The sequence below is a fragment of the Cetorhinus maximus genome, chromosome 29 (genome assembly GCF_964194155.1).
Source record: "Cetorhinus maximus chromosome 29, sCetMax3.hap1.1, whole genome shotgun sequence".
NCBI lineage: Eukaryota > Metazoa > Chordata > Chondrichthyes > Lamniformes > Cetorhinidae > Cetorhinus > Cetorhinus maximus.
Window position 1 is genome coordinate 21,230,298 of NC_135907.1, and position 12,812 is coordinate 21,243,109.

Here is a 12,812-nt window from a genome sequence, read left to right on the forward strand (position 1 = left end):
ACAGACAGGTTTAGATGATTTTTCTGTGATTGGAACATTGGAAGTGGAGGAGGCCATTCAGCCCCTCAAGTCTGTTCCACCATTCAATTTGATCATGTAGTCTAACTCCATTAACCTGCCTTGATTCCATATCCCTTCAACCCCTTAGCTAACAAATAGCTAGCAATATTAGTTTCAAAATGTTCCAATGACTCTCAGCATTTTTGGGGAGAGAGTTCCAGATTTCGACTCTTTGAGTGAAGAAATACTTCTTAACAACCTCCCTGAACAGCCCAGCTCTAATCTTAAAATTATTCTGCCCCTGTGCTGGACCACCTCACCAGAAGAAATCATTCCTCTCTATCTACCCTATCAAACCGATTAATCATCTTCAACACCTCAATTATAATCATCGCTTATCCTTCTGTACTTGAGGAAATACGAGACTGTTCTGTGCAAACGGCCTCATAATTTATCCCCTTCAGTCCTGGTAACAATCTGGTGTATCTGTGCCGTACTCTCTCCAAAGCCAATATATCAGAACTGAACATAGTGTTCCAGATATCCTCTAACTCACCCTTTCCATAACTGCAGCAGATCATTCAGCCCTTGATGTTCCAACCCCTTTGAGATGTTTTCTGTGTAAAGTCCTGGGCTGGAAACACTGAGAGGTGTGCGCACGGCTGCACTTTAAATATGGCGCCCGGCGTGAGGAAGTGGCGAGGAGATGGCGTGAGGAGCAAATGCAAGTCCGCCCACCATGGAAACGGCATGTTTCCCAGGAATGCATGATTAATGAGGCGGGTTTGGGACGATATGGCACGAAAAGCCGCCATTGCGGCCGACGGTTAAACATTCCTTTCCCCGCATCTTCTGGATAATCCAGCATCTTCTCCAGGAGCTCCCCCAGAGGCACATCATCTGACTCGGACTTAGCAGGGGCCACTTTCCCAGCAGCGCTGTGAGTGCCAGAGAACTTGGCTGTCACTGCCTCCTCCTGCTGTGGACACGTGTCTGTGAGGTGACCACCAGAGTGTGAGCCCGAGCCTAAACTAGATTGACCAGCCACTGAGGTGTGTGTCTGTGGGCTGGTGGAGGGAGAAGCTGAACGCTGTGATGTCTGTACAGGTGTGTAGTCCTCTTGCGAGGTCTCCTGGGGGCTGGGGCTGGGTTGAGGTGTGGGGGCTGGGGGTGAGTTGAGGTGTGGGGGCTGGGGCTGGGTTGAGGTGTGGCGGCTGGGGCTGAGTTGAGGTGTGGGGGCTGGGGCTGGGTTGAGGTGTGGGGGTTGTGGCTGAGTTGAGGTGTGGGGGCTGGGGCTGAGTTGAGGTGTGGAGGCTGGGGCTGGGTTGAGGTGTGGGGGCTGGGGCTGGGTTGAGGTGTGGGGGCTGGGGCTGGGTTGTGGTGTGGGGGCTGGGGCTGGGTTGAGGTGTGGGGGCTGGGGCTGGGTTGTGGTGTGGGGGTTGGGGCTGAGTTGAGGTGTGGAGGCTGGGGCTGGGGCTGTGGCTGGGTTGAGGTGTGGGGGCTGGGGCTGGGTTGAGGTGTGGGGGCTGGGGCTGGGTTGAGGTGTGGGGGCTGGGGCTGGGTTGAGGTGTGGGGGTTGGGCCTGGGTTGAGGTGTGGGGTTTGGGGCTGGGTTGAGGTGTGGGGGCTGGGGCTGGGTTGAGGTGTGGGGGCTGGGGCTGGGTTGAGGTGTGGGGGCTGGGGCTGGGTTGAGGTGTGGGGGTTGTGGCTGAGTTGAGGTGTGGGGGCTGGGGCTGAGTTGAGGTGTGGAGGCTGGGGCTGGGTTGAGGTGTGGAGGCTGGGGCTGGGTTGTGGTGTGGGGGTTGGGGCTGAGTTGAGGTGTGGAGGCTGGGGCTGGGGCTGGGGCTGGGTTGAGGTGTGGGGGCTGGGGCTGGGTTGAGGTGTGGGGGCTGGGGCTGGGTTGAGGTGTGGGGGCTGGGGATGGGTTGAGGTGTGGGGGTTGGGCCTGGGTTGAGGTGTGGGGGCTGGGGCTGGGTTGAGGTGTGGGGGCTGGGGCTGTGTTGAGGTGTGGGGGCTGGGGGTGAGTTGAGGTGTGGGCCTGGCCTTACCCTCTTCCTGCTGGCCCCTGGAAAGGGGAGAGGAGAGAATGAGTGAGTGACTAGGCTGTCTCCCATGTTGCACAGCGCCTCACCCTCCGGTTCTGATTTGCAGAGATTACCCTTGCTCACTGGATGCTTGGGGGAGGCCGATCTCACCCTGGGCACAGGCAGGGTCACAATCCTCCCCTGCCAGCGCGGCAGCCTGCTGCTCAAATTGTGTGAGGGGCCGGATCTCGGGTATGTCTCCTCACATCTTCCCCCTCCCTCGCGTGTTGTGCACTGTCTTCTCCTGCATAAAGTTAGATAGATGGATTGAGAGTGCTTCTGATGCAGGAGCAGGTCACATGCAGTTAATCCAGAGGCCGACACATGACATTGTGACTCCCACATGCCTGTCCACCATGTAGAAGGCACATGTCCTAACAGCCTGAGGCAATACTGCTCACTTCACACGATGAGCGTGGCTCCAACATCACTAAGGAACCTGGAGACCATCCAGGACGAAGCAGGCCGCTTGATTGGAACCCGATCCAGCACCATCAATGTTGAGTCCCTCCACCACTGACTGGTTGCTGGCTGTGTGTGTGTGCCATGTGTAAGATACACTGCTGCTAGTCCCCAGGGCTACTTAGCAGCCCCCTCCAGACCCACTCTAGTAACTAGAGGGACAAGGGTAGCAGAGGCATGGCCACAGCAGCATCTACAAGTTGACCCCTACTCCAGCCTCCTCCCCACCCGGCATGGGCAGCACCCACTCAAGGGCTTTTACGGATGGGCAGCAGATAATGGCCATGCCATTGGTGCTCACTTGAAATTGTTGCTAAATTTTCTGCACCGCAGGACCCTATTCCTCTGCTTCTGTGCTGAACACTCTGGTGTCCTCCTCGCTGACCCCTGTGGGACCAGTGACTGAAGCCTGGCATGCTGAATCACAGCCTGTCTGGGTGCCTTTTACATATGGTGCCTGGACTTGACTGCAGGGCAGGTGACTTCCTGCCCACTCCACCATGTAGTTACTTGGACCACCAGTGTTCACCAGCCCTGGTCTCTAGTTGAGGTCACTCCAATTTCCCACTCCCACCAATGGAGAGTGGGCTGGAGTGGAAAATTCTGCCCATTAACTCAGTGCCTTTTTAAAATTTCGTTCATAGGATTCAAGCATTGCAGATAAGCCAGCATTTATTGTCCATCTCTAATTGCCTTTGCTCAGGGTGCATTTTAAGAGTCAACCACATTCCTATGGGTCTGGAGTCATATGTAGGCCAGACCAGGTAAAGATGGCAGATTTCCTTCTCTAAGGGCATTGATGAAGGAAATGGGTTTCTAAACAATGAGCAATGGCTTCACAGTTAGATTTTCACTGGATTTAAATTTCACCATATCTCTTGACAGGATTCAAAGCCAGGTCCCTGGACCTTTACCCTCACTCTCCAGTGGTCCCACAGGGACAATACCACTATCCTACCACCTCACCAGCAGTCCCACAACATCTTGACATGTCATCTGCAAAGGGCTTTCCTTACAGCTGTAATTAGCAGGTTACAGTGGCAGAAATTACACATTTCTGAAACCCCCCCACAAACCTCTGAATCAAAATTGCAAGATGTAAGTAAATTTTCCCAGACAGACAGTGAATCAAATTTCGGAAGCTGGGTAGGAAGGAGGGAAATTTAAAGCCAAGTTTTAATGGGCTCAGATTTTAGACAGCTAGGAATCACCATAATCTGCCAAATCAACTACTGAATTATACAAAGACAAATCAATTGAATGATTGTTTTTACATTTCCAAATACAGCAACAACCGGGAATGGGAATAGAGCACAGAAAATTCAAAATCACCCTTCATTCCCATCCTGTACAGAATAATTCTAAATTCAGTCAATTCAGGGTGAGCTTGTCAAACAGGTACTCTCCCATGTCAGTCTCAGGGGCTCCCAGTCTCTTCAGGTTGGTGATGTAATCTCCAAGCTTCTTGATCATCTTCACTTGCTCATCCAAGTAGTGAGTCTCCAGGAAGTCACACAGCTGAAAGGAGAGAAAATGTGTTATTAATCGGGAACTTGTCCAGATGAGGATATTTTGTGCACAGTAGCATGATGGTGAACAATGCACATGGATTATGTGCAGCTTCAGCCAGAATTGCCTACAAGTGCCAAGTCACAAAACTGAGTGAACTCAAGAAACATTGATGCCTCAGAATGGGACAGTTTAGTGATCCCGGTCTACAGTGTAGATGGCCTTTGCTTAAAAGAAAAAAAAAATCCACCAGTGCGTAATGTAAACCTATGGAATTCTGTCAGTGAATGGCAAATACCAACATCAGCTCCAACACCATGGGACTGGGAAGGAGGAGAAATAAACATGGAGCTTACATGAGGGTCAGTGTTCCCAGAGGAGAGCTTGTGCAGATCCAGCAGACTCTGGTTCACATTCTTCTCCATCTGCAGAGCTCTCTGCATTGCCTCCAGACCATTGCCCCACTCATCCTGCTCTGGTTTCTGAAAGGGGAAGAGAGGTCTTGTTAGTGTTATTGGGAGTGGAATGTCCACGAGATGTTACAATTTAGAAATAACAGAAGTTAGTCTGTGCACGTAAAGACCAGCATGTTGGGAGTACTGAGTTTAAAATCACTGGGATGATATTGGAGACCATTAAATCAACACAAGATCAGCTCACTGACTCAGCTTTGCAATTTTTAGCCAAAAGCTTCCATTCCCAATTATTAGTCCTTGTTAAACCCTCAAAAAAGGTCTTCACCCATCTATGCTGACATCTTCAGCCCACATTCGACACCAGTTTCCTATGCAAAACACCACAAAGCCTAGGTTAAGACTTTACAGTGCAATAGCTATTTCTGAATATCCATTTTTATTGATCCTCCTCTATCCATTAATCAGGTTATCCAAAGATCAACATCAAACCAACTCATCCTATAACTGTCCTCACTTTGCACAAACATCGACAATTTGAGTCACGAATCTCAATGGATTGAGAGCTTAGGGTGTAACAGCAAAATAATGAACCATTTTAACTAACAAGGAACTTTCTTTACAGTGATCTAAAAACCACACAGAAGACTCCAAGTTGAAGATCAAACCTTGACATCCTCCAGGATGACCCGGCCTCCACGTTTATTCTGGTATTTCATCAGTTTCTCAGCGTGTTCCCGTTCCTCATGTGACTCCACCTTGAAGAACTCCGCAAAGTGATGCAGGGCAACATCATCCCGTTCAAAGTAAAAGGACTGCAGGGAGACACACAATTGAAAGTGCAAATCAGAATTAGACCCAGGTGCCATCCAACTGAAATAAAACCAGCAGCCCCAAGGTAAACAACTCATCCATTCTCCACCTCAATGCCTGGCCTTGAATTCAGGACCTAATAGTTTTTAAATTGTTAAATGGAAAACCCAAAATGCTTTAATCAATGTTTTGAGTAGGTGGAGTCCTTCCCTGTGACAAGCTCAGTAGAATAGGAGGTGTACAAAATTATGAGGGGCATAGATAGGAAGAAAATTTTCCCCTTAGCAGGAATAGATTTAAGGTAAGAGGATTTGAGGAAATAATTTTCACCCAGAGGGAGATTGGAATCTGGAACACTGCCCGAGGGGGTAGTAGAGACAGGAACCCTCACCATTTTATTCATATTTAGATGAGCACTTCAAACACCATAGCATACAGGGCAACAGGCCAATTGCTTGGAAACGGGATTAGAATAGAAAGGTGCTCAATGGCTGGCACAGACACGATGGGCTGAAGGGACTGTTTCTGTGCTGTATAACTCCATAACTGTGAGATTAAGAAGTAGTAGCCCCAGAAAACCCAAAATCAATAATGATTTTCGACTGAAGCTTCATTTCAGCACCCGAACTATGATTAAGCAAAGTTCAGTGATCCATCCTTTTCACCCCCCAACACCAATAGTGGTCTAATATCAGTTATTGAAAAAAAAAGAAATCCTTCCAATTCAGTGAACACTTATTACAATGTTTCAGGCAGAAAGAGTTCAGCACATCAGGATCAAGGCAAAACGGACAACTGGTCAGCTAATGTTTCACTAACCACTCACCCAATCACATTTAATTACTCCCCTCCAATTTCAAGTAGTTAAGCAAATTTATATACCCTCAAAATAATTCTTCCATTAGAAACTTCATGGAACCCTGAAGTTAGTTTTAGATCTAAACTATTCCAAACAGGAGACAGTAATTCTAAAACAAGGAATTAACCCCTGTCTTGAGAGTGTTCACTAAATCTGGTGAGGGATATATCTAAAATCAACTCATTAACCTGGAGAAATTCTACATGCTCAGAATACAAAAAAAACCAATAACTTTAAAACAGGACCCCCAAAAATACAAAACTCACCATGGAGAGATAAACATAGGAGGAATAGAGCTCCAGGTTGATCTGCTTGTTAACAGCATCCTCACAGTCCTTGTGGTAGTTCTGACGCACTTGGGAAGCCATCTCACTGGTGATAAGAACTGAACTCAAACAACAATCTAACCTCTTCCCGCACAAGTTCTTGTATTTATACCACTGGGACATCCTGCATTCACACAGGGAATGACATCACCAATGATGATTGACATTCCCCGATAGCCAGTCAGGAATCTGCCATGAATCCAGGCACCAATTAACAGAGGAGAGGGGGTGGGGTGTGATACCCAGAGCCAATCAGGGCAATGGTATACAGAAAGATAAAGATGATTATTCTGTGACCAGGACATCAGAGCAGCTGGTGGGTATTCAACCCTCAAGCATTTTCGACCATTCAATTATATCACGGTTGGACTGGATTTTAACTCTATACATCCATTTTGGTTCCATATCCCTTCATCCCTTTACATAACAAAAATCTAACAACCTCTATTTTGGAATGTTAAAATGACCTTCAACACTTTGGGGGAAGAGAGTTCCAGATTGCCAGCATCCTTTGTGTGAATAAGCGATTCCCAACATCACCCCTGAACAGCTGGGTTCGAAATTTAAGGTTATGCCCCCAATGCTTCCCGCCATCTCTATCTCCCCTATCAAATCCATTCATCATCTTCAACACCTCAATTATAATTATCCCTGAATCTTCTCTACTTTGGGCATTGCATGACTAGTCCTCATCTTTTAACCCTTCCAGCCCTGGTATTATTCTGGTGAATCTGTGCTACATCCCCTCCGAAGCCAATTTATCCAAACTGAAGTGTGTTCCAGATGTGGTCTAACCCACACTTTATACAGCTGTTTCAGAACCTCCACCCCTCTGTATCTCAGCCCCCTGGAGATGAAGAATCAAAATCTATTAGACTTTTTCTTTTTTTTTGTATCTGTTCACTAGTTTTACATAATTTCTGTAGATGGGCAACATTGACCACAATAGATTGAAAGAGACGGATCTGCACCACACAGGCCCCAGTGAATCTGCAAATCAACTGGCAAGTTGGAGAAATGGATCAGTCGTGAGTTATGAGTTTCAGACAGAACACTATTGCTCAGTCATTATAAAGTGTGATGAGGAGTTTTGTGCCGAAATTTAAAGGCTATGAACACCAGTCCTTCTCTTCTGAAAATTTCAATACTACTTTTGAAAAATTTTACTTTCATGAGCTGTGGGTGTCACTGGCAAGGCCAGTATCTGTTGCCCATCTCCAATTGCCTTGGACAGAGTCGCTTGCTAGGCTATTTCAGAAGGCAGTTCAGAGTTTTGTTGAGGGGTCATGTTGGACTCGAAACGTCAACTCTTTTCTTCTCCACCGATGCTGCCAGACCTGCTGAGTTTTTCCAGGTAATTCTGTTTTTGTTTCAGAGTTAACCTTGTTGTTTTGGGTCTGAAGTCAGTCGGTCAGACCAGATATGGAGGGCAGGTTTCCTTCCCTAAAGGACATTAATGAACCAGATGGGTTTTGATGACAATTTCATGGCACCATTACTGAGACCAGCTTTCAACTCCTGATTATTAACTGAATTTAAATTCCAACAGCTTTCCTGGTGGGATTTGAACCATGTCCCTAGTGCATTAGTTTGGCCACAGGATTATTAGTCTAGTAACCTTACCACTGCACCATCATCTCTCCCAAAGGGTGAGGGAAATCACAAGGAAAAAAAGTTATTTTAAATCTAGAGATTGTGTTTTGATTACCTGCCCTAGGAATTTCTGCACTGGCTAATCCAAGATATTGAGGAAGTACAGCCCTTGGAGAGCAAGGGGGCAGGTAGCAGTTAAACAAATGCCATCCTGATCAGAAAAGCAGGTTTAAGGTAGTTAATGATTTACTATGTTTACAAAGCTAGAGAAAAATAACAGCTTTAACAACAGTGAATGGTGTGTGACAGACAAATACAGACACCTCAAATTGCACATCTTCCTTCTTGGTAGATGCAAGTCTGAAGCAGATAACCACCATGCATAGAAGGAGCAAGTAAACATGAATTCAGTGCCCTTTCCCCTGTTCCACAACTTTGCAAGAAAGTCCTTTTTGGCAGAAAGTAACAGTTACATTGCAGTATAACATTTTAGAAATCCCTACAGGCTCCTAAATCAAAGTTGCAAGATGAGGAACTCAGGTTTTAGGTGCTGGGGTAATAAATATTTAAGGTAGTTCTAATGGGGTGAGATGTTTGTTTTCATGATTCAAATAATCAAATCAGCTTCTGAATTACACAAAGATATCAGTTTCATGATAAATATTTTTATTTCCAAACACAACAGCAGCTCCAGAACTGGAATTATTTGCTCACACATCATTTCCACCATGTATAGAATGATTCTAGATTCAATCACTCTTCCCCAGGGTGAGCTTGTCAAACAGGTACTCTCCCATGCCATTCTCAGGGGCTCCCAGTCTCTTCAGGTTGGTGATGTGATCTCCAAGCTTCTTGATCATCTTCACTTGCTCATCCAAGTAGTGCGTCTCCAGGAAGTCACAAAGCTGGAAACAAGGCAAGAGAAATTAAGTGAGTATTATTAGCATGGATCTTCTCCATAAGAGAATTGCCCTCATTTTCTCCCCCTCCCCAGGATGATGGTAAACAATGCACATGGGTAATTCTGGCTAGAACTGGCTAAATCTGCCCAAGTAGCAATTCAACTCCATTAAACTGAATGGATTCAAGTAACATTGATGCCTCAGAATGGGAGAGTTTAGTGATCCAGGTCTAGAGTGTAGATGGCCTTTGCTTAAAAGAAAAGCAAATCCACAAGTGTAACATAAACATGTGGAATTCTGTCAGTGTTGGGGCTGATGTTGGTATCTGCCATTCACTATGTGGTGGGGGGTAGGGGAAGAAATAAACATGGAACTTACATGAGGGTCAGCGTTCCCAGAGGAGAGCACGTGCAGATCCAGCAGACTCTGGTTCACATTCTTCTCCATCTGCAGAGCTCTCTGCATTGCCTCCAGACCATTGCCCCACTCATCCTGCTCTGGTTTCTGAAAAGGGGAAGAGAGGTCTTGTTTGTATTATGGGAGTGGAAAGTCCAAGGGGTGTTACAATTTAGAAGTAGCAGAAGCTAGTCTCTGCACACAAAGATTAGCACGTTGGAGTATTTACTGGGATGACAGTGGAGACCATTACTGGACACAAGATTGGAGAGCATTCAAGTGACCCAATTTTAGTCCTTGTTCAACATCCTCAAATAAGACTTCACCCATCCATGTTTACAGCTTTGGCCCACATTTCACACCAGTCTCCTGTGCAGGCACCAAGTTCTGGAGTAATAGTTCAGAGTGCAGAAAATCATTCCATCCAAATATTCAGATTTATTGATCCTCCTCTATCCATTAGATCAGGTAATCCAAAAATCAATTTATCCTATACCAGCTCTCACTTGGCCCCCAACACCAGCAATTCGTCATTAATCTCAATGCATTAAGAACTAAATGGTTTAATGGCAAGATAATAAAAGGTTCCTTTAATAGTTCAATTGATCTAAAATTGCACAGGAAATAATCAAGTTAATACCCAACCATAACATCCTCCAGGATGACCCGGCCTCCACGTTTATTCTGGAATTTCATCAGTTTCTCAGCGTGTTCCCGTTCCTCATGTGACTGCTCCTTGAAGAACTCAGCAAAGTGACGCAGGGCAACATCATCCCGGTCAAAGTAAAAGGACTGCAGGGAGAGACAAAGGGTGGAAGATTCAGAACAGAATCCATATTTCATTCATAGCCAGCTTCAGGTGGATAAGTTACCCTTTCTCCACCTCAATACCTGGCTTTTGATTAATGAGTTTACAAATTTAAGTAAACTGATATCACCTTAATTAATGTTTCTCAATACATTGAAAGTTCTTGTGTCTAATTCAGCAGAATGAGTTTATATTGCAAAGCATTGTATTTAAGTTTCATTTGTGCACCAACTTGAAATGATCTGATATGTGCTTTTTTTGTTTTCTTCCATAGGCATCTAATCATAGCAGTAGAAAGAGAAATCTTCCAATTCAGCAGTTGAAGATTTTGAATCATTGTCTTGTTAAGGATCCAGTCTGAGGTGAGAAGTAGTTCAGCACAAAAGGACCCACTGATTTAGTAGTAGTTGAGTGCAAATAGTCAGGTAATGTTTCACTTACCATTCATCTAGTTAGATTTAATTACTTCCATCCAAGTTGACCAAGTTCACACATCTTCAAAGATGAAACCACACTTAAACTCCATGGGACACTCACTTCAGGAATTGGACATTTACAGAACAATCCAGTCTTCAATAAGACAGTTTATTGAATTTAGTCATAGGGTGGGGAAAGCAGGCAATGGTCAGCACCACAGCATTACATTCTAAAGCCAAGTCAGTAACATAAAGAAATTCTACTTGCACAATTCATTGAAGTCATTGCCTCAATTTTAAAATAGCAACAAAACTCACCATGGAGAGGTAAACATAGGAGGAATAGAACCTCCGGTTGATCTGCTGGTTAACAGCATCCTCACAATCCTTGTGGTAGTTCTGATACACTTGGGACCCCATCTTTACTTTTACTAGTGATAGAAACTAAACTCAACCTGATCCCTTCCCTCACAAGCTCTTGTATTTATACGACTGGGTCATCCTACATTCAGACAGGGAATGACATCACCAATGATGCTCAATCCCTAATAGCCAGTCAGGAATCTGTCACCACTCCAGGTGATTATTAAGGAGAGGGAGGGTGGGGTGTGTTAGCCAGAGTCAATCACATCTGTGGAATACAGACAGGTTTAGATGATTTTTCTGTGATTGGAACATTGGAAGTGGAGGAGGCCATTCAGCCCCTCAAGTCTGTTCCACCATTCAATTTGATCATGTTATCTAACTCTATTAACCTGCCTTGATTCCATGTCCCTTCAAACCCTTAGCTAACAAATAGCTAGCAATATTAGTTTCAAAATGTTCCAATGACTCTCAGCATTTTTGGGGAGAGAGTTCCAGATTTCGACTCTTTGAGTGAAGAAATACTTCTTAACAACCTCCCTGAACAGCCCAGCTCTAATCTTAAGATTATTCTGCCCCTGTGCTGGACCACCTCACCAGAAGAAATCATTCCTCTATATCTACCCTATCAAACCTACTAATCATCTTCAACACCTCAATTATAATCATCGCTTATCCTTCTGTACTTGAGGAAATACGAGACTGTTCTGTGCAAACGGCCTCATAATTTATCCCCTTCAGTCCTGGTAACAATCTGGTGTATCTGTGCCGTACTCTCTCCAAAGCCAATATATCAGAACTGAACATAGTGTTCCAGATATCCTCTAACTCACCCTTTCCATAACTGCAGCAGATCATCCAGCCCTTGATGTTCCAACCCCTTTGAGATGTTTTCTGTGTAAAGTCCTGGGGTGGAAACACTGAGAGGTGCGCGCGCAGCTGCACTTTAAATATGGCGCCCGGCGTGAGGAAGTGGCGAGGTGCCGGCGTGAGGAGCAAATGCAAGTCCGCCCACCATGGAAACGGCATGTTTCCCAGGAATGCATGTTTAATGAGGCGGGTTTGGGACGATATGGCAAGAAAAGCCGCCATTGCGGCCGACGGTTAAACGTTTCTTTCCCCGCCTGCTACTGCGCTTTGTGCAAATCTGGGACGATTCTGACCCACCTCTTTTGGAATCTACTGAGTGGGTCTGATATGGAGATGCTTCAATTGGACATGTCTTCTCCGCTTTGCGTACCACTCTGTTGAGGGCCTCTGGCACCTCTGCCTGATGTTTCCCTGTGTCTCGATGATAATCCAACATCTTCTCCAGGAGCTCCCCCAGAGGCACATCATCTGACTCAGACTTAGCAGGGGCCACTTTCCCAGCAGTCCTGTGAGTGCCAGAGAGCTTGGCTGTCACTGCCTCCTCCTGCTGTGGACACGTGTCTGTGAGGTGACCACCAGAGTCTGAGCCTGAGCCTAAACTAGATTGACCAGCCACCGAGGTGTGTGTCTGTGGGCTGGTGGAGGGTGAAGGTGAACGCTGTGATGTCTGTACAGGTGTGTAGTCCGCTTGTGAGGTCTCCTTGGGGTTGAGGCTGAGTTGAGGTGTGGGGGCTGGGGCTGGGTTGAGGTGTGGGGGTTGGGTCTGGGTTGAGGTGTGGGGGTTGGGGCTGGGTTGAGGTGTGGGGGCTGGGGCTGGGTTGAGGTGTGGGGGCTGGGGCTGAGTTGAGGTGTGGGGGCTGGGGCTGGGTTGAGGTGTGGGGGCTGGGGCTGGGTTGAGGTGTGGGGTTTGGGGCTGGGTTGAGGTGTGGGGGCTGGGGGTGAGTTGAGGTGTGGGGGTTGGGGCTAGGTTGAGGTGTGGGGGCTGGGGCTGGGTTGAGG

General features: G+C 46.4%; 2 protein-coding genes across 2 annotated transcripts; both read right to left on the minus strand.

Annotated features, from left to right (window-relative positions):
* Window positions 1-3,901: 3,901 nt before the first annotated feature.
* LOC144669418 (ferritin heavy chain A-like) lies at window positions 3,902-6,619 on the minus strand. The gene is made up of 4 exons (XM_078531829.1): window positions 6,406-6,619; window positions 5,136-5,282; window positions 4,411-4,536; window positions 3,902-4,063 (listed from the first exon to the last, which is right to left on the minus strand). The coding sequence occupies exons 1-4, from the start codon at window positions 6,586-6,588 to the stop codon at window positions 3,917-3,919; spliced, it is 603 nt and encodes a 200-aa protein (XP_078387955.1). The 5' UTR covers window positions 6,589-6,619; the 3' UTR covers window positions 3,902-3,916.
* Window positions 6,620-8,807: 2,188 nt separating this feature from the next.
* Window positions 8,808-11,000, minus strand: LOC144669414 (ferritin, higher subunit-like). The gene is made up of 4 exons (XM_078531824.1): window positions 10,899-11,000; window positions 10,002-10,148; window positions 9,339-9,464; window positions 8,808-8,963 (listed from the first exon to the last, which is right to left on the minus strand). The coding sequence occupies exons 1-4, from the start codon at window positions 10,998-11,000 to the stop codon at window positions 8,808-8,810; spliced, it is 531 nt and encodes a 176-aa protein (XP_078387950.1).
* Window positions 11,001-12,812: the final 1,812 nt, after the last annotated feature.

Bases quoted from the DNA above. Each gene is read 5' to 3' on its own strand.
- LOC144669414 (XM_078531824.1), bottom strand. From the start codon at position 11,000: ATGGGGTCCCAAGTGTATCAGAACTACCACAAGGATTGTGAGGATGCT. The intron at 10,149-10,898 runs GTGAGTTTTGTT...CTCTCCCTGCAG, and splicing joins CCTATGTTTACCTCTCCATG to TCCTTTTACTTTGACCGGGA. The intron at 8,964-9,338 runs GTAAGTTCCATG...CCTTGTTTCCAG, and splicing joins CTGGGAACGCTGACCCTCAT to CTTTGTGACTTCCTGGAGAC.
- LOC144669418 (XM_078531829.1), bottom strand. From the start codon at position 6,588: ATGTCCCAGTGGTATAAATACAAGAACTTGTGCGGGAAGAGGTTAGAT. The intron at 5,283-6,405 runs GTGAGTTTTGTA...GTCTCCCTGCAG, and splicing joins CCTATGTTTATCTCTCCATG to TCCTTTTACTTTGAACGGGA. The intron at 4,064-4,410 runs GTAAGCTCCATG...CTCTCCTTTCAG, and splicing joins CTGGGAACACTGACCCTCAT to CTGTGTGACTTCCTGGAGAC.